Here is a 19,419-nt window from a genome sequence, read left to right on the forward strand (position 1 = left end):
ATAGGCATCGATATCGTTATGACTGGATGGATTAAAAATATGCGAAGGGTGAGGATGATTTAATTTGAGGACAACGAGACAAAGGGGTTACTGGCAGTAAAAGCGCGCCCTCGTGGTGGAGTGCTGGCATGTCCCTTATCAAACATGTTGTAAATGATTTTATCACTACACACTCATTGGAAAACACCACCAGACTAGGTTCTCGAGTCGTGGTCGAGGCGGTTTGCCAACCCTTCGTGGGGTCTACGGACCGTCGAGGTGGTTTACCCAGTCTTTGATGATTGGGTGAATCGTGGCGGAGGACGCCTCACCTTTCATCTAGTGCAGGTGTTGACCGGACAAGGGAAGGATATTCTCGACTGGAAGGCTATGCTCAACTTCTGCGAGTGTACCATATCGCGGAAGGAGGTGGCAGGGCGAGTGAGGCAGAGCTCTCCTCACTACACATAAATCCGCCGCCGCTGAGTAGGGCTCGGGACCGAGGTCCCATCCGTGACCCGGCCCCCTAAGAGCTTTGAGATCCATTCGCTTTGTGCGGGGAGGGACCTATGCGTGGGGTGGCTCGGCACGCTCGCCCCTTAATAGGAAGCCGGGCGATGGCAGGCTGCGTTCGTCCGACCGCTCAGGGGGAAAGTGCAACGCGGCGTCATCAAGGCAGACTCCCGGCCCGTCGACCGAGGGAACCGGTGGTCGTGTCGCCGGCGGCCGCCGATCCGGCATCTGGGGGACGGCGGGATAGATGTAATATACTCTGCGTCGACCCTGTCCGTCGTCTCAATGGCCCGGGCCATTCCGGGCGGTTCCGGGGTGGGGCGCTGGCTGTCAGCGGCAGGAGTTTTTAGTGAAGTTCAACTCCCACATACCACCTGAAGATCCGGTGATTATCTCCTGTAAAAAAAAAGACTAGGTTACGTAGATGAAGTAGTCGTCCTAGTAATCTAAAAATGTACTCTTAGTGATTATGAGCTACCGACTTTAATAGGCAGATAACCGAATATGTTAACAGATATCAGATATCCTGGCACGTCGATTGACCGCATGTTGAATTGGAGCAGTTATCAAAAAAGAAAATTGTCATGGCCATCATTGTATTCTGAAAATATAAAAGAATAATAAGTAATAAAGGAGATCTCTTCCCTAGTAACTTTGTGGCTTTACACAACTCAACGACTCTAATCTCGATAGAATATTTTTTTAGAGATTTCGAGCGCCGTCTGGTATTATTGTAAATATTATAGGTATTTAGGTTTGGAGCAATTTGGTTTCAAGGCTAAATTGAAATCTAGAAAATTGGAAATAATTAGCCAATCCCAAAAACTTCTCAATTGCTCAGCGGCTTGCGCTCTAGATGGCACAAGTCAGATCCCACATCGAGTAATATTCCCACACTCGGGTGGTAGACAATGCTAAGCAGGTACCCACACGTGGAGACTTTAGACCACTATGCGTATTCAAACATCTGTTTCACGGGAACTGCTCCGAAAAACGAATGGAAATAATACCACGGTCTCTATTCAATCACCGTACCACCCGACACCGAAACAGAGTTGTTCTCTTTTTAACCTTGAACCACTTCCCTCTTGTACAGTGAGTTTCTACAGAAAGTTTTCCCTTTAAGCCATAAAGCTACGGTATAATGAATCCTTTGGGTGTTGTGTATCCCCTTTTCGACAAAAAACAGAAGAGTAATGTAGTCCCTAGGTAGGTAACGATAGGCAGCGGCTTGGCTCTACCCCTAGCATTGCTGACGTCCATGAGCCATTATGGTAACGGTGTGCTCGTTTGCCTATACGGGCAATAAAAAAAAAGGTAGACAAAAACATTATTGTATTCTTGGCATTGCGTGAGGTGGCAATGCATTTTAAATTTACATTTTAAATGTTACATTATTTAAGAAACTAAATTATTATAATCTCTGAGTTTTATAAATCGATATGTCGCATTTGGATTTTGCTACCAATTATCACATCGCCACAGCCGTTGTTTGGTTAGCTGTTAAATACGACATAGTAAAACGATGTAGATATAGTGACTTACTAAGTGACGGATGATCGCACCCCTTGACCTATGCTGATTCTGACTCAGTGGGGTATACCGGGGGCCGGGGATATGAGTTGGCGGCGCAAAATAAACGGGATGTGGACAGCCCGTGGACTGAAAAGCCTAGTGATGATGGCATTGATAACCGCCAATTCGACGTCTAGGGTGATAGGAAAATTGGCGCACCTCGCGAAACATTTTCGATTACCTCTTGCCTGCCTAACAAGTTCTGCCTCGTTCGAGGCTCCGACGTATGTTGGTTTGTTGTTTTAGTCGTTTCAACTCCGACATACCCCTTTTACCGCATCCACCGCTTAAGCGGGAATTTGGCGATTTCCTCTTGACACCAAAAAATAAATAAAGGATAGTGAATTAGTAGTTTCTAAAATTAGATTAAACAATTTTTCATTCATTCCAAAAAGCTACTACATAAACCAGATTCATTCAAATCCCAAATTTTCATTGGTCAAGTTTTCAGATAGAAATAGTGATTCTCCCCAAAAAGATCCATCGTTTAATTGATCCGAATCGATGTCTGAAAACTCATTAAAAAAAGATCGATACTTCAAAAATCGATCTTTACAATAGCAGTTCGTATTGTAAATTCTGGAATATATATACCTGCACTAGAACTGGCAAGCTAATCTCAGCAAGCTGCTTGAAGTCTGCGGCTAGTCGAGACTGAACTAAAATGGTGCGCGTGGCTATAATTAGGGTCACGAACGCAGAAAATCTAGTCGTAGCCTATAGAAGGATTAAAACCGGTACACCCCGATTTCTGTGCGCATGGGTCGCAATAAAATGTGAGTTTCAGTATTGTGGTGAAGAGGAGGAAACCCCTCTTTACATCTTGTCTGACTGAGATCTTGGACAGCAAAGAATACTTAGTCTTCGGAGAACAGATTATAAAAATATGTCTAAGGAAAGGAAAGCCTGTAAAAAGAGGCTTAAAGTCGAGGAATTCACAAAATATCTAAATGGGTTGCACTGGCACTGGTTGGTTGATAGTCCCAACACCCTTTACTAACAATAACAATATCAATGGAGGGTTATTACGTCTTGTAGTAGTGAAGGTGCGGCTTTAGGACCAGGAAGCGCGCTTATTTCGCTGCGATGGGCTTGTTGAGTCTGCAATACTGGCTTGTCATGCTGATGGTTGTAATTTTAGCGTCACAGGTCCCAAGTTTATAGGACACTTACATAAGACTTACCATATTATTATATAAATGTAAATCTATGTTCCAAATATCACTAATCGCTAATAATTTCCGTTTTTTCCGTATTCTTCTATTCTGTGAGAGCTTACGCTAATTCGATTTATAAAATCTGGTTAAAATCGATTTCTTCATTAGAGACGATCTTACATCGCCTTCCCTATTTTAAGTTACGTATAGACTTTCGGTCGCAGACGTCCAAAGAGAATAGACGTCAGTTCTTGTCGATGTGTACATGAGAAAAACGTACATTACGTCAAAAATATTAAATTAATTTAAAAAAAAATATTATAAAAATAGAAATGAATCTAAGACCTAAAGCTGATGATTAACGTTTCTGTGATTATTTGTTTTGAGTATCGATTTAATATAAAGTATACTTTTTAACCACAAGTTTGAAGACATTTCGTTAATAAATATTCCTGAAAGCGGTCGCTTTCTCGTGGAATTTGAAAGTGCTTGAAACTCTTGTAATCATGGACCCTCGTGGTATAACACCGAACACTTCGAACCAACAGTTAGTTATAAACGGTGATAATGATTCGGCGACGGCACTTCTACAGGAGAAACAGGCGAGAAGACATAACAGTCTACGTGAAGTGACCTTCTCACAATATATGACTGTCTCTATATTATGCTTCGTTAACCTCATCAACTACATGGACAGATTGACTATCGCCGGTAAGTTAACAAAAATATACCTCATCGTTTACCTTGACCTCTACGGTACCAGTCCATAATAATTGCTTTACTTATTTATGGACTTGGGAAATTGGATGCTGTTGTTGAAGAATAAATTTCAGTTAAAATTTAAACATCTGGAATTGATGTCGTTGGAAATTTATAATTTGTCTTATCATGTACTTTCATTCGAAACTTCAAGAAAATAACCTTCTAAAGTTAGGATACGCCATATCAGATCCAATATGATAATAGATCAGTATTAAAATAACAAGAAATTACTAAATTCATTGACTTTATTTTGGTGATAGGTGATTAGTGAAGGTCATAACATAATATCTAGAAGGATTTTGTTAGAATTTCTACAAGTTTTTAAAAAGTTATTAGATTATACTTAATGTTTTATGTAATTTTTACTCACTTTTTATTAGAAAAAAAAAGTTTGTATATTGATATAACTTTTTTTTTGTCATCTAGTATATTAAAAACAAAACTCGTGTACTTTGTGATTAAAGGTTGTTTACAATCAAAGCTGAAACATTGTATTAGTTGTTGGCAGATTTAGTATCTGGCACGGTACCATCATATTAATAATAGATATACATATTACAGATGGATTGGGTTGTCAAAGTCAGGTATTATGGGTAATATTCTTCCACAATAAGGAGAAAAAATTGTAAAACAAATTATTTCTATACATTATTCTATTTCTATACATTCACAGTGCATTGCAATTTGGAAAAGTAAGAACTGTTGAAATCCCTATTGCAATGAAATTCTCACTTTTGTAGCTGTGGGCTACCACATCAGTAGTATTATATATATTTGCATATAAAAAAGAAAAATAAGCTATAATTCATTATTTACAGGTAGTTTTTTGAACATTCATATTTTGAGTGACGGAGACACATATACTAAATATAATACTACATTATTTTAAAAACCAAAAGACAGTAAAAAACAAATACATTTAGAATATTTTTCAAAGTGAACATGCAATGATATCAATGATAAGATTAAAAAATACAAAATTAAAATTATCATTACTCCAAAGACAAATTTCAATTCACTTTTGTAACCTTGAAGTACAAATTTGTTGTGTAGTTACAGCAATACATAATGGACACAATAAACATTTTTTTCTTTTTTTATTGCTTAGATGGGTGGACAAGCTCACAGCCCAGCCGGTGTTAAGTGATTCCTGGAGCCCATAGACATCTACAACGTAAACGCCGCCACCCACCTTGAGATATGAGCTCTATGGTCTCAGTATAGTAACTGCAACGGCTGCCCCACCCGTCAAACCGAAACACATTACTGCTTCACTGCAGAAATAGGGAGGGTGGTGGTACCTACCCGTGCGGACTCATAAGAGGTCCTACCAGTAATTACGCAAATTAAAATTTTTGCGGGTTTGATTTTTATTACACGGTGTTATTCCTTCACCGTGGAAGTAAATCGTGAAGATTTCTTAAGTACGTATTTCATTAGAAAAATTGGTACCCGCCTGCGGGATTCGAATACCGTTGCATCGCTAGATACGAATGCGCCTTTTATCCTTTAGGCCACGACGACTTAAATGTTTTCTCAAGATCTATAATTATAAATTCTTTCCATATAAATAAAAATGAATCTTTCTATGTTTGTCCTGTATACATTCTTAAACCATTCATCTGATTGTAATGAAAGTTGATATAGTTATTGGTGCCCCAGGGAAGGTTTTTTTCAGAATTACGTAAAGTGGCGCGCGAGACGAGACATCGATGTTTTTCATGACTCGGTTGTGTGGTATTAGCCTAAAATAGCACTATCCCATTCGTGTTCGTAGTTATCGTAAAATACCACTAAGGGAATAACTATAGAATGGGCAGCAGCGCTCTTTCAATATCACACGAACTTATTGTAATCGCCAACTGGCGTTTATTGGTGGTCTTCTTCTTTTTTCTTTCCTATAATCTTTTGCTGGGGTGTAGGGCTCGAAATTCTTCCATTTGCATCGGTGCTAATATAATAATATAATATACCCTACATTGTGAGGCCGCACGTATACCGCGCTGTCTTGTATCAATCATGTCTGCTGTATCAGCTGTCTTGTACCATTCAATCATGCCTGTTTGGGGTACCCTCAACCATACCTCAATGCGTGCTAGGGCTAGTGTTAGCAAATTCCTTCAGGTTGACCCTGTGAGCTCATCTACCCACGCGCCGCGCGTAGCTGGAAAGGTCTTTTAGGCTACCAGCCAATGGGTAGTGGAAAAAAGCTGTTGGTGTACGTTCTGATGTCTATAGACACGACAACCAGTGACACCGGATAGGCTTTTGTTTTGTATACCTACCCATGCAATCCATACTTTCGTACTATTATATAATATTACTAGCTGACCCGGCAGACTTCGTAGTGCCTCAATCCATAAATCAAATACTTAAGCTTTTGTATAAAATAAACTTAAAACAAACAAAAGGAATCCGTCTTATCGTTAATGGATCAGGAGGATCCGTAATGACGTGCTTTGGGCGACATCGACGGTTTACCATTCGGTCTACAGGGTCGGGTATGTAGTTTCCAGCGGCCACGATGAGAGGGTTCTCATGTCGTGCCGCCTTCTCAAAATGGCGCAGCGATGCCGACTGTAGATACTTACTAACTGAATCGAGCGAATCGAGCTCCAGGTCATCGTGGAGATCCACGTTCCTCAGGAACCATGGCGCTCCGACAGCTATCCTGCAGAATCGGGATTGAATAACCTGAAGGAATTTCAAGTGGGTGCGGGCTACGCTGTGTTTCTTAAAGTTTTAGGTCAATAGAGAAAATTATAATATTATTAAATATAGGTTATTTTTTATCCTGAATATCATCTCATTCCAACGGAAAACTGTTATATTATCTTTAGAAACATGACCCGACACTTTAGAAAAATTAATTAACACCTTTCCTTGACTATGCAGGTGAAGCCGCGGGTAGCAGCTAGTAAATAAATAAAGTCACCGGAGCGTGACAGGGTTTTGATTGTTGTTTATAAACCTCTCCCCTCCTCTATGGTCTTTTTAGAGCGTTTTTCTTCAAACAACGTTTGAAAAGATTTTTGTGTGCCAGGCACCCCTTGACTGTTCCTCGCGTTTTGAATTATAGATTACTTATTTCACCTTTCATCATCAGGTGTGCTGTATTTTGTGATCAAAAGTTAAAAGTAAATGGTGTCGTTCCGCTTAGGATCTGTTAAATTGTCTGCAAAAGACAAAATAATTATACAAAGACATTCATTCCGTCTTTACTATGGTGTGTAACTGTAGATTATATCTTATCAACATTCTTGAAAAAACTTCCATTCCATAACCTTGTCTACATTGCTGTCAAGATCTTTGGTTTACTTTATCTGAGTTTATTATCTGAAGTCACAAATATTTGTAAAAAAGGGAGCGAGCCATAAAATTTTTCATAACATATTATCTTCTGTCGGTTTTTTTCGTACATTTTTTAACAATTAGGTCTTTCTATTTTAAAGATAAAGTGCCAAAACCAATTGCTTATTGTAGGTATTACTAAATCAAAGATTAGTTGGCCGCTTTTAGTTTTTTGTCTATATAGTACATTGGCATTGAAAATGTAATGGCGACACGAGCACATAGAAAACAATAAGCAATTAAACCTACAAAACATGTTTTTATTTTTATTTTTTATTAACATTTTTGCTACCCTATAAATTTAAACGTACGATTGCTTGTGCTAAATAGTGACGCGAGCTCAATACGGACTCATACTAGTAATTAATTACGTAAATGTTAAAAATTATGGGTTTCATTCCATAGCACATTATTCTTTCGTCGTGGAAGTCGATCGTAAACACGTGTTCATAAGTTAGACTATGGACGCTTCAATTGGGGTGCCTGGCAGAAAACCTCCCCGAGTGTTCAGTGGCTGCTGGTCCTTTTGTTTTCTTGAGAGGACGAGCAGGCGCTGGGCCGGTGCACCCTGGGCGTGGGCAACAATCTCCTCGTGAGGGGTAAGAAGGAGGAGATTGTTGCCCACGGCGAATTTCTGCCGGGGCGGAGGAGTCGCTCCCGAGGGCTCTCTATCTGCGCTCTGCAGCTGCAGAGTACACGACTAGGGAGCAAGGAAGGGTAGACCACGGGCTGTTTTACAGTTCGTGGCCTAGGGGTCTCCGCTACGTGTACGTCGCGGTGATCGAGGTGGAGAAGACCGTGGGTTGCTCCTCAACCTGCGGCCTAGGGGCATCCGTGGCGAGGTGATTAAACCACGGTGCCGGGTGGTGGCTAGTTTAAGTTACTTTAGTTTCGTTTAGTTTAGCTACTTCATATACATAAAAAAAGAAAAAAAAAAAAAAAAAAAAAAAAAAAAAAAAAAAAAAAAAAAAAAAAAAAAAAAAAAAAAAAAAAAAAAAAAAAAAAAAAAAAAAAAAAAAAAAAAAAAATTGCTTGTAGATACCGACCAGCGGGCGGTATATCCTGCACCGGAGGCATCTGCGGGCCTCGGGAGGATCAAACACCCTCCCAAAAAGAGCGGCCACATCGCCTTGGGGAAGTTATGTGCGTACCACCCAATTCTTTAATATGAAAATGGCTAATTATGAGAGAGATTTGTCATGCGACCCGGCTGACGCCCGGCGCTCGCAGGTACCCGGGCCTGCGAGTGATAAATTGGTTACCGATGGACGCGCAGGAGTAGGCGACCAGGCCCCTGTTGCTGATAATATTACTGGAAGCAGTTATTTTGAAAATATTGACGGAGGACCGCGTGGGTCGTCTTCCGTTAGAAAACGCTCACGCGACAATGCTCCAGTGGGAGATGGGTCGGTGGATCTGTCCTCAGATGAGGAAGGCTTGCTGCCCCCCAAGAAATTACCGACCACGAGGAGAGGTCGGCAGGCTTCGAGAGGAGTGAGTGCTTCACGGCCGCGGAGGAACGCACAGGGTAGGTTCGTGTGCTCCAATACTCCGGCTGCCAGCAAAGCAGATAGTGACATGGGGGTCACTACCGAGGACCCTGGTGGCGAGAGCTGTGCCTCGCTAGGGAGCTCAAAGGCGGAGATCAACGCCGCCCGAAGAGAGCAGCGCAAAGCTGTCGCGGCTGACGAAGTGTCGGAAATGGCCCGACGCGCTCGCGAGCGACGCGCTACTCTAGCGGCGGAAGGGGGGGAACCATCTGCGGTGGCCCTAAGTAAGCTTGCCTTGGACGGGGTGGACTTAGTCCTGAAGGTTGCCACCAAATCCGGCAGCCTTAAGGGCACGTTTACCCGCGGTCTGAAAGAAGCTGCCGCGGACATTAAGGAGGCGATTGGCATCCTCCTCAACAGGACGGCCTCTGACGAGGTTGCGAAGTTGCAGGAGGAAAACAGCCGTCTCCGAAATGATATGGAGGACCTCCGGCGACGAGTCACTGCGTTGAGCGAGCAGCAGCAGCGGCGTACGTCCACTGATGCCGCATCGGTAGTGGCCCCGGCTCCCGCACCGAGACCGACAAGCACTCATACCGACGACGAGGTCGAGCGCATTGTCCGGCTCTGTATGCTCCAGTGCGGGAGCATGGTCAATGCTCGTATGGAGGCAATTTCTCGGCGCCTCCCTGCGGAAATCCTCCGTCCGCCACTAGCGGCCGATACACGGCGGAGGGCTGAGGAGCCGCCGAGACCTAAGCCTAGGGAGGGGAAGCCCGCGGAGGGTGTTAAAAAGCCCGTCGAGGGAGCCCCATCGAGCGATCAGCCCACGACTGCTGGGTCTAAGGGTGAGACCTGGGTTACAGTCGTGGGCCGCAAGAAGGCACGCAGGGTCGCCAAGGCGGCCTCAGCAGCAACGCATGCCCCCGGCCAAACCGCAAAGGCGGTTGCGCAGCCTGCGCGGCGGGCTGCCAAAGGCGGTCGCAAAGGACCGGCGATACGTGCTCCGCGTTCCGAAGCTGTGACGCTCACGCTACAGCCTGGAGCTGCGGAGCGCGGCGTAACGTACCAGTCGGTCATCGCCGAAGCAAAGGCCAAGATCAAATTATCAGATCTTGGTCTTCAGGCCGTCACCCACAGGCAGGCTGCCACGGGTGCACGGTTGTTCGAGGTGGCTGGTACTACGAGTGGCAGTGCCGAAAAGGCGGACGCTCTGGCCGCCAAGATGAGGGAGGTCCTCAGCCCCGAGGACGTCCGGGTCTCCAGGCCAATGAAAACCGCAGAGGTGCGGATTACTGGCCTGGATGACTCCGTGACCTCTGAGGAGGTGGTAGCGGCCGTTGCCCGAAGTGGAGAGTGTCCATTGGACAAGGTGCGGGCCGGCGATATACGCACCGACGCCACCGGACTCGGCGTGGCCTGGGTTCGGTGCCCTGTAGCGTCGGCGAAAAAGATCGCCTTAAGCGGCAGATTGCTGGTTGGCTGGGTTGCAGCGAGGGTGAAACTTCTGCAGCCCCGGGCTCTGCGGTGTTTCCGGTGCCTGGATAAGGGGCACGTCCGGGCAAAGTGCACCGCTGAAGTTGACCGCAGTGACCTTTGTTATCGCTGCGGTCAGCCCGGCCACAAGGCGGCTCAGTGTTCCGCGGCGCTCAACTGCAGCTTGTGTTCAGCTGCAGGGAAGCCAGCGGGACACAGGCTGGGTGGAGGAGCCTGTGGCGCACCAGCCAGCAAGGCCAAGAAGAAGAAGAGGAACTCAAAACCTGCCGGGGAAACCTCGCCACCCCCGCAGGCTAGTAGCTCCGTAGCCGACTCCCGGCCCAGGACCGTTGCCGAGGGAATGGAATGTCAGTAATGGCACAATTCCATTTCCTCCAGGGCAATATCAATCACTGTGCCAGAGCTCAGGATATTTTACTCCAGAGCATGGCAGAGTGGTCGATCCACGTGGCTGTGGTCGCCGAACCGTACTTTGTCCCCGCCCGTGACAACTGGCTGGGGAGCATTGACGGCTTGGTGGCCATTATCGGCCAGACTCTGATCAACCCGTCTCGGGGCCGCGGCTGGGTTGCTGCGGTCTCGGACGGTATCGGCATTGTAGGGGCGTATTTTTCTCCCAACAAGAGTCTCGCCGACTTTGAGGGGTTCCTCGTCGAGTTGGGCGCCGTCGTAGGCCGCTATCACCCTCGTCCCGTTCTGGTGCTCGGGGATCTCAACGCCAAGTCGTCGGCGTGGGGATCTCCGGTCACTGACCATCGGGGCGAGGTGCTAGAAGAGTGGGCGGTGACAACTGGTCTGGTCGTCCTGAATCGGGGTTCGGAATACACGTGCGTGCGGCAGCGGGGCGGCTCGATAGTGGACGTCTCGTTTGCTAGCCCCTCTGTCGCCAGCCGAGTCCGCGACTGGCGTGTCGCCGTGGAGGTGGAGACGCTGTCGGACCATCGGTATATCCGGTTCGACGTCTCTGCCCAGACCGCGAGCGGCCGCCAGCCAACAGCCCCGATTAACGACGGCCCACGCTGGGCACTTAAGCGCATCGACAAGGAGCTACTCGAGGAAGCTGCCTTAGTCCAGTCCTGGATTTGGGAGTCGACAATGAACGGTCCCGTCGACGTCGAAGCGGTGGCGCTGTGGTTTCGAGGGGCGATGACGCAGATCTGCGACGCGTCCATGCCCCGTGTCCACCAACAGTCCGCAAGGCGCCAGGTGTACTGGTGGACCGACGAGATCGCCCGGCTGCGCGTTGAGTGCGTCGCGGCTCGCCGCCGGTACACGCGATACCGGAGACGACGTCGACGGGATTCCGTCGAGGAAGACGCGCTGTATGAGGCGTACCGCGCGTCTAAGGAGACTCTGTGGCTGGCCATCGGCGACTCTAAGTCGCGTGCCAGGGAGGAGCTGCTGGGGTCCCTAGATCGGGATCCGTGGGGGCGCCCCTACCGTTGGGTACGGGGCAAGTTGCGTGCCTGGGCGCCTCCACTGGCGCAAAGCATGCAACCCCAGTTGCTAGAAGCGGTTGTATCGGCCCTCTTCCCTGAGCGAGCGGAATACGTTTCCCCGGCGATGGCTTCACCCTCAGCCACAGACTCTCGAGAAGAGGAAAGCACCGATGTCCCCGAGGTGACGCAAGCAGAGATGAGAGCGGCCGTGTCGCGACTCCGGTCTAAGAACACGGCCCCGGGACCCGACGGAGTTCCTGGTCGAGCACTCGTCCTGGCTCTGAAGGAGCTAGAGCCCCAGCTGAGGGAGCTCTTCACGGCATGTCTCGAGCAGGGTCAGTTTCCTAGTGTATGGAAGGAGGGGAAGCTGGTCCTGCTCAGGAAGGAGGGGCGCCCCGCGGACTCGCCGTCCGCGTATCGGCCCATAGTGCTGCTCGATGAGGCGGGCAAACTTTTTGAGCGCATTATCGCAGATCGCCTCGTCAGCCACTTGTGCAGGGAGGGGCCGGACCTGGATGACAACCAATTTGGTTTTCGTCGGGGGCGCTCCACCATAGACGCCATCATGCGCGTGAGGGCCCTGGCGGAGGAGACGGTGTCCCGGGGTGGGGTGGTACTGGCGGTGTCTTTAGACATCTCCAACGCTTTCAACACCCTACCCTGGAGTTGTATTCGGGAGGCTCTGAAATACCATCGCGTGCCTCCCTACCTCCGCCGCACGGTAGGGGCTTATCTGGAGGGTAGATGCGTCACTTATCGGGGACGTGACGGTGCCGGTCGGCACCTCATGTCGTGCGGTGTTCCACAGGGATCGGTCTTGGGACCACTCCTGTGGAACATCGGCTACGACTGGGTGCTGAGAGGCGAGCTCCCGTCGGGCGCCAACTTGACGTGTTATGCGGACGACACGCTTGTCACTGCCCGGGGGAGCTCGCACAGGGAAGCGACGTTGATAGCCGCGGCTGCGGTGTCACTGGTGGTGAACCGCATCCGGCGCCTGGGCCTGGAGGTGGCCCTAAACAAGTCGGAGGCTATGGTGTTTCATGGCCCCCGACGTGCGCCGGCGCCGGGATCACACATCGTGGTAAGTGGGACCCGGATAGCTGTCGAGTCCACCATGAAGTATCTGGGATTGGTGCTCGACAGCCGATGGGAATTCGGGCCCCACTTCCGGCGGCTGGTGCCCAAGCTGATGGGTGCAGCGGGCGCGCTTTCAACGTTGCTTCCCAATTTGGGGGGCCCGAGCGCCGCCTGTAGGCGGTTGTACGTGGGAATCGTGCGGTCCATGGCCCTGTATGGGGCCCCTGTGTGGGCGATGGACATGACGGCCAGCACACTCGCCATTCTGCGTAAGCCGCAGAGGGTGATGACCGTCAGAGTCATCCGCGGGTACCGCACGATTTCCTACGAGGCGGCTTGCGTACTGGCCGGATCCCCGCCCTGGGACCTAGAGGCGAAAGTACTCGCGTCATTATATCGATGGCGCGAGGAAGAGCGGGCACGGGGCTCGAGGCTGGTGCAGCGGCAGATCGCGCTGCGCCGAGAGGAGCTCCGTCTGGCCTTGGTGGCGGAATGGCGGCAAAGGCTTCTGCGCCCTACCGCCGGCCTCGCAACCGTCGAGGCGATCCGGCCAGTACTCGACGACTGGCTCGGGAGAAGGCACGGATCCCTGTCGTTTAGGGTGACACAGGTGCTGTCGGGGCACGGTTGCTTCGGCAAGTACCTGTGCCGCATAGACAGGGAGCCGGACGCTCGGTGCCACCACTGCGTCCACTGCGGGGAGGACACGGCGCAACACACGCTCGCCGAGTGTGTAGCTTGGGAGGAGCAGCGCCGTGTCCTCACAAATGAAGTAGGAAGCGATCTGTCGCTGCCGGCCGTAGTGCGGAGGATGGTCGGCAGCGCAGAGTCGTGGGACGCGGTGGTGTCCTTCTGCGAGGACGTGATGTCGCAGAAGGAAACTGCGGAACGGGAGAGGGAGATCTCGACTCCCTTTCCCGGCCGCAGAAGACGCACCGGGCGCAGGACAAGGGCGGACAATGCCCTTTTCCGCCCCCCATGAATGGGTCCAGGGGCGAGGGACTTGGGAAAGCCCTCGCCCCCTATTCGATGGACCTGAGACGGAGGCGCATGCGGGTGTCGGCGCGTGCCTCTGAGGCGATGCACGGAGTAGCTGAACGCCTCACTACTCCGTGCAGGAGACGAGGCCTGGATAGACCGGGCCAGCACTGGTGTGGGGCTGCGGAAGAATTTTGGATTCCCGCGGCCCTGCGCGCACGTGTGGGTGGACACCGGGGTGGTTTTAGCCGGTAGGAGTCCGGCACGCCCCTTCGCTTTTCCCTAGGCGAAGGTAGTCCATGAGGATTTCCCCCCGAGAAAAAAAAAAAAAAAAAAAAAAATGGACGCTTCAATTACACATTCTATAGGTACCGGTAACCTCTTAATAACTTGCAGGTCACGGTCGCATGTCTGCCAACATACAGCAAGAAAGATCTTGCATTGGACCATCTAAAATTGACCTATAAAAATCAATAACGCTGCAATAATGTATTTATTTATTATTTACGAGAAAACCGCATGGGTTTTATTTGTTGTAATTAGTTTACTTTGAAAATACGTTTTATTAGTTTTGGTTTCCGTAACGATAAATCTGTCCGTTGCGTATCTTCGTTGCGCCACCGCGTTACTTTTAATCTCCGTGGCGTAATCAAGATGCTTTCGTTGCTCGGTAATTTTATGGAATTATATTAGATCATCTCATAATCCTTTTATCAGTTTAGTGTTCACAAGTTACGTAAAAATGGACCAGTTTAAAAACGAAACTCCCGTTGAATCCTTTCAAATATTTACATTACTATTTAAGCCTCGAATAGTGTCGTTGACTTTTATGGGAAGACGTCGCCCGGACTCACTTAATATACATAAAGAAAAGAATGTCAGTAGACAGATAGAAGCTTTTACCCTTTGTAAACGCAATGACGTGTAGACTCCACGGAGTGTTAATGGGACTAAAAAAGGCGGCGGACAAATGACTGTTATTACAATGAACACGTTTTGGTGACTAATAAAATTAAACAAGAGATCAGTAAAAACGAAACTGGTAGAGTACGTTAATTTAATCTATACACTTTTAAATGTATATACCATACACAGAATTGACAAATCCTTAATGTGAATAAACTCTTAGAAAAGGTCGATGTCACGTAACCAAAGAACTAATATCCAGTGTCCGCTCACGTTCGATGGTGGCGTCCATATTAGAATGCGCAGGGATAATATCCTATAAGTTCAAAATCGTATTCAGAACGGTGGAATTTGTTAACGCCCTCCTTAGAAAGAAATGTGCTCTTTAAGCTTTGCAGTAGCAAAAAGCAAGCCGTGGGTATCTTTGCAGAATTACCACTTTCCTCACAACTAGTACTCGACATAGTAATTAGATGCAGAGTTAGATAAGAAAATACGGCAAGGATATTAATACTAGAAATGGGAAAGGAATACGCGGTATCAGCAGAAGCTCGAAATGGCCAAGGTTGCGAATCCGTATCTGAAAAATCCGACCTCATTATAAAGATCCGCTAATAAGCAGTCATCATTACTTAGGATACATGAATAGATCAGTCTATAACCAACATGAATGCAGACTCAACACAACATGATTGAGACTCGCTAGGGTAGGGGATACAGCCAACTCTTTAAAATAAATTCGGATGAACGACGTCCTCCCCGGGGACAACCGAAAGTTACAGGGTTTAACTTTTTTGTGTTGTGGGTAGATAGATATATTTCAGTAGTTCTTGAATAATAGGCCAGGTTAGGTCCTGATTAAAACCTGATCATAAAGAAATCTTACAATGTTTTATTTTAACGTGAATACATCAATGGTGCTACGTACCGATCGATCTGGCTTTATTATTTTATATTAAAACTTTCATAATTAGAGAGTTGTGGAGAAAGTACAAAAAAATACTATTGACGGTTGGTACATCATAGACGCGTGAACGGCAACAAAACATTTTGTTTGGTAATGGATAAAGGGTCGACTTCCCCTGGGAAATACCGTCTCGTCGCGTTTGCACTAAATTAACGAACTTACCACAGTCTAATCTTGATTGGAATCTACAAACAATCAAGATTCAGTTCACTGAATGTCGTCCTTAGATAAAATAAGCATTCAATGCGGAGGTTGTAAATCAGATGTTTTTCAAGATTAAAAATTTGCTCATTCAAATTTTTTTTTTTAAATCTTTTTACCGGCATTGCTTACCTTCATCACGCTAGTTAGTTAATTTAAATAGAAGCAACGATATTCCTTGTTTATAATACCGTGTTGTTTTGATAAAAATAAATATATTTTTTATAGTATATTAGAAGGAAAAAAACAGTTTATCTCATTCATTAACGAGATTCTATTTTGAGGTATGATCGTTAGTCATTGTTTGGAAGTAACGGATGATTCACTTTCATAAGACAGCAAAACGTCACAGCTTTGACGAAAATATTACCAAAAACCAGTTCTTGAATCGAACCCATGAGATTGTCATAATATTAGAGATATGATAATAATATGATATAGTCATGTGTTTCTTTTGTTGGCTTCAACGTCACTGCATTGCGGAAACGTGTTTTTATAACTTACTTGTTTCATTATAATCTAAATTTGAAATTATCATCGAATTCACTATTCGTACAAATATCACGTGCTACAGTTAACTATGAATGATGAAATAATGAAAGAGAGTGTTAACTATGAATGTGGAAGGATATAGAGGAAGAGTTAGACCTAAGAAGAAATGGATGGATTGTGTGAAAGACGATATGGGTAAGAGGGGAATGAGCCAAGAAATGGTATATGATAGAAGAGTATGGAAGGAGAAAACATGTTGCGCCGACCCCAGGTGACTGGAAGAAGGGCAAGATAATGATGATGATGATCACGTGCTACAGTTACTACTACTGTTCCCATCCAACCGTAATAGAATTATCATTTCTTATTTTCTTTTCTAAATCATAAAGTTCTCGCTTTTTAGTATTAGTTTTAAGGCATGTTCCAAGCCCACTTGGGAGGATACTGCAAGTTTTTTTTTTTTTTTTCGGTAAAATCGTGCTTTCCGGTATGAACAGTGTAATGTTATGTCTTATGACTGTTTTTATTACATAGTTCTTTGAAAGACCTCACGGCTCATCTGATGCTTAATGCTTAGGGTAGTCCGTAGACATCATGATGCATGGTAAACTAAGAGCAATTAGGTCGAGGTCTAAAATGTGTTATACGTATAACAACTGTCCCACCATTCGAATAACTGGTTCGTTGCGTAATTATTCAGGATTGTGTTATCTACTCATGCGGGCTAACAATCTACCATATCACCAGTGGGCAGGGGCATTCACGTTGCGGCATCTAAGGCCTCCGGTATCTGTTTAGCACTATGCAGGGAGTGAGCTTAACTCTTCATAAAATATAATATTGATAATAAAACTCAATAATGACATATGTATTTACATATTTACGAGTACATATCGACGTCTGAAAGGCAAAGTTGACTAAGCGACAATAACTGCTTTGTACATAAATGATAGGCAATAACCATATTCGATGCGCAAAAAAATATATTTCTAAGTCTATTAAAATCATTGCAATCCTACAGCTAGATTCGTTAAAATAGAATTTTTTTCAGGTATTTCAACTTTAAATTAGTCTACTGTAAAGTTCACGCATTGTCGCTTAGTCACGTTTGCCTTTCAAGCGTCGATATGTTCCCATACTTCTACTTAGCATATTTCACGTATGAATTTGTGCCATTCATACCTAAGTATTCACCATAAAAAACAACATTAAACTCAGAGAGGGAGGATTAAAAAAGGGGTCGTGTCCCGTGTGTATGTTTTTTTTAAATAAATTATTATGGGTCACAGCTGTGTCTATCGTTTCATGAATGTAATATGTGTTCGGTTATACAGCGGTTTCGATTCGTTCGTCGAGGGGTGAAATAGAAAATTGTGTTTAATTTAGAGTTCGAAAATGAAAAAAGGTGCCCTTAAAAATCTTATTAAGCTGGTTTATTTTTTATTTATTGCTTACATGGGTGGACGAGCTCACAGCCCACCTGGTGTTAAGTGGTCACTAGAGCCCATAGACATCTACAACGTAAATGTGCCACCCACCTTGAGATATAAGTTCTAAGGTATCAGTATAGTTACAACGGCCGCCCCACCCTTCAAACCGAAACGCATTACTGCTTCACGGCAGAAATAGGCAGGGCGGTGGTACCTACCCGCGCGAACTCTTAAGAGGTCCTACCACCAGTAATTACGCAAATTATAATTTTGCGGGTTTCATTTTTATTACACGTGTAAGCTAGCTTATAATGTAAGATCACGATTATCAGTAAAATCGAAATAACTTAGTGACCATGCGTGTATCAATAAAATGAATTGCGTTATAAATAAGTAGTAGGTATATAGTTGTATCTATCTATATATATTTAAAACTTAAAAGCTAATTTACGTGAGTCGTAAAGCTTAAGGGCGAATGAGTCTTGTCATATTACAAAGACGACAGTCTCGTCAAATCGTTTTAGCTTGAATCGTAAAATTTAACACCTAGTAACATTTTAAGGCACCGTCTAAAAGAGCTATTGCTTTGTACTAAATATAGAATTAAATTATATTAGAACGTGATATTTGTTATCTGTGTCTCTAAGATAAGCGCTTTCTATGAACCTGATATAGTTTTTCTAAATCTATAACGTAGATTAATTCGTTCTAAATATTCATTCGTTGGGGATATTAAAAGGTATTTAACGTTCCATATTGAAGGACTCAACTGGAGTTAAGATTTTCCCGAGCGTTATATAATAATTATTATATATTTCAACTTTATTTTGGGTAACAATTATAACGACTACGCTTTAAACTGATATAAAATAATTTAAACCCTTCGGTCAGAAGTAAATAGTTGAACTAATCTACGTCATTATTCAAAAGATTAAATTGTCACTGGTTTGAACGGGCTCACTTGTGAGCCGGGATTATAAAAGGATTGAGTGGGAATACCCTAAATATATTTCACTGATGTTGCTCATAACCACGGTATTCAGATTTATTTTGGAGAGCACTCGAGCGTTCGATTCCCATGATGTTATCGTATGGGATAAAACACGATGACTGGCACAGTTTTCTATTTGTCGAACGCCTGCAACTAGACAAGCAACGATAAATGTTCTCATGCGGGTGGTCTGTTCGAAAAGGTCAAAAAATGTAACACCACATAAGCGTTTATTTGTCGTGGCGGTCCATTAGGGAGGACTCGGTTTTTCCATATTTTTTTTCCAATTCAGAGTTTGAACCTTTTATCATTCACCAGGTGAAAAATGTTAGTTTTTAATCGAAAGCGGGAGTGAAGTTTTGTAGACAGATAATGAAATCGAACCACAATAACACGTGAAAGTTGTTGTAAAGGAAGTTCCCAAAACACATAATGTAGGAAATCACATTTTGTACATTAGTAATTACTAGCGACACGCCCTTGCTTCGCTTCGGAAACCGTAATTTATTATTGATTTCTCCACTATTTAATGGATCTTATTATACATATAAACTCATCTTCAATCACTCTATCTGTTAAAAACCGCATCAAAATCCGTCGCGTAGTTTTAA

General features: G+C 45.3%; 2 protein-coding genes across 4 annotated transcripts in view; one reads left to right on the top strand and one right to left on the bottom strand.

Moving 5' to 3' along the window:
* Positions 1–19,419, bottom strand: part of LOC101745690 (LDLR chaperone boca) — a 180,062-nt gene that overhangs the window by 28,789 nt on the left and 131,854 nt on the right. The window lies entirely within an intron of this gene.
* The window catches only part of LOC101746070 (protein spinster), a 37,759-nt gene continuing 21,763 nt past the window's right edge, over positions 3,424–19,419 (top strand). For 2 of the 3 annotated variants that reach the window (XM_004932050.2, XM_021351969.3), the window contains exon 1: positions 3,443–3,935. In XM_004932050.2, coding sequence (XP_004932107.1) covers positions 3,731–3,935 — 205 coding nt within the window. In that variant the 5' untranslated portion in view covers positions 3,443–3,730. Of the gene's footprint in view, positions 3,936–19,419 lie in introns of all 3 variants that reach the window. The other variant, XM_004932049.3, reaches the window with a different exon arrangement.

Source organism: Bombyx mori, chromosome 8 (assembly GCF_030269925.1).
Source record: "Bombyx mori chromosome 8, ASM3026992v2".
NCBI classification, from domain to species: domain Eukaryota; kingdom Metazoa; phylum Arthropoda; class Insecta; order Lepidoptera; family Bombycidae; genus Bombyx; species Bombyx mori.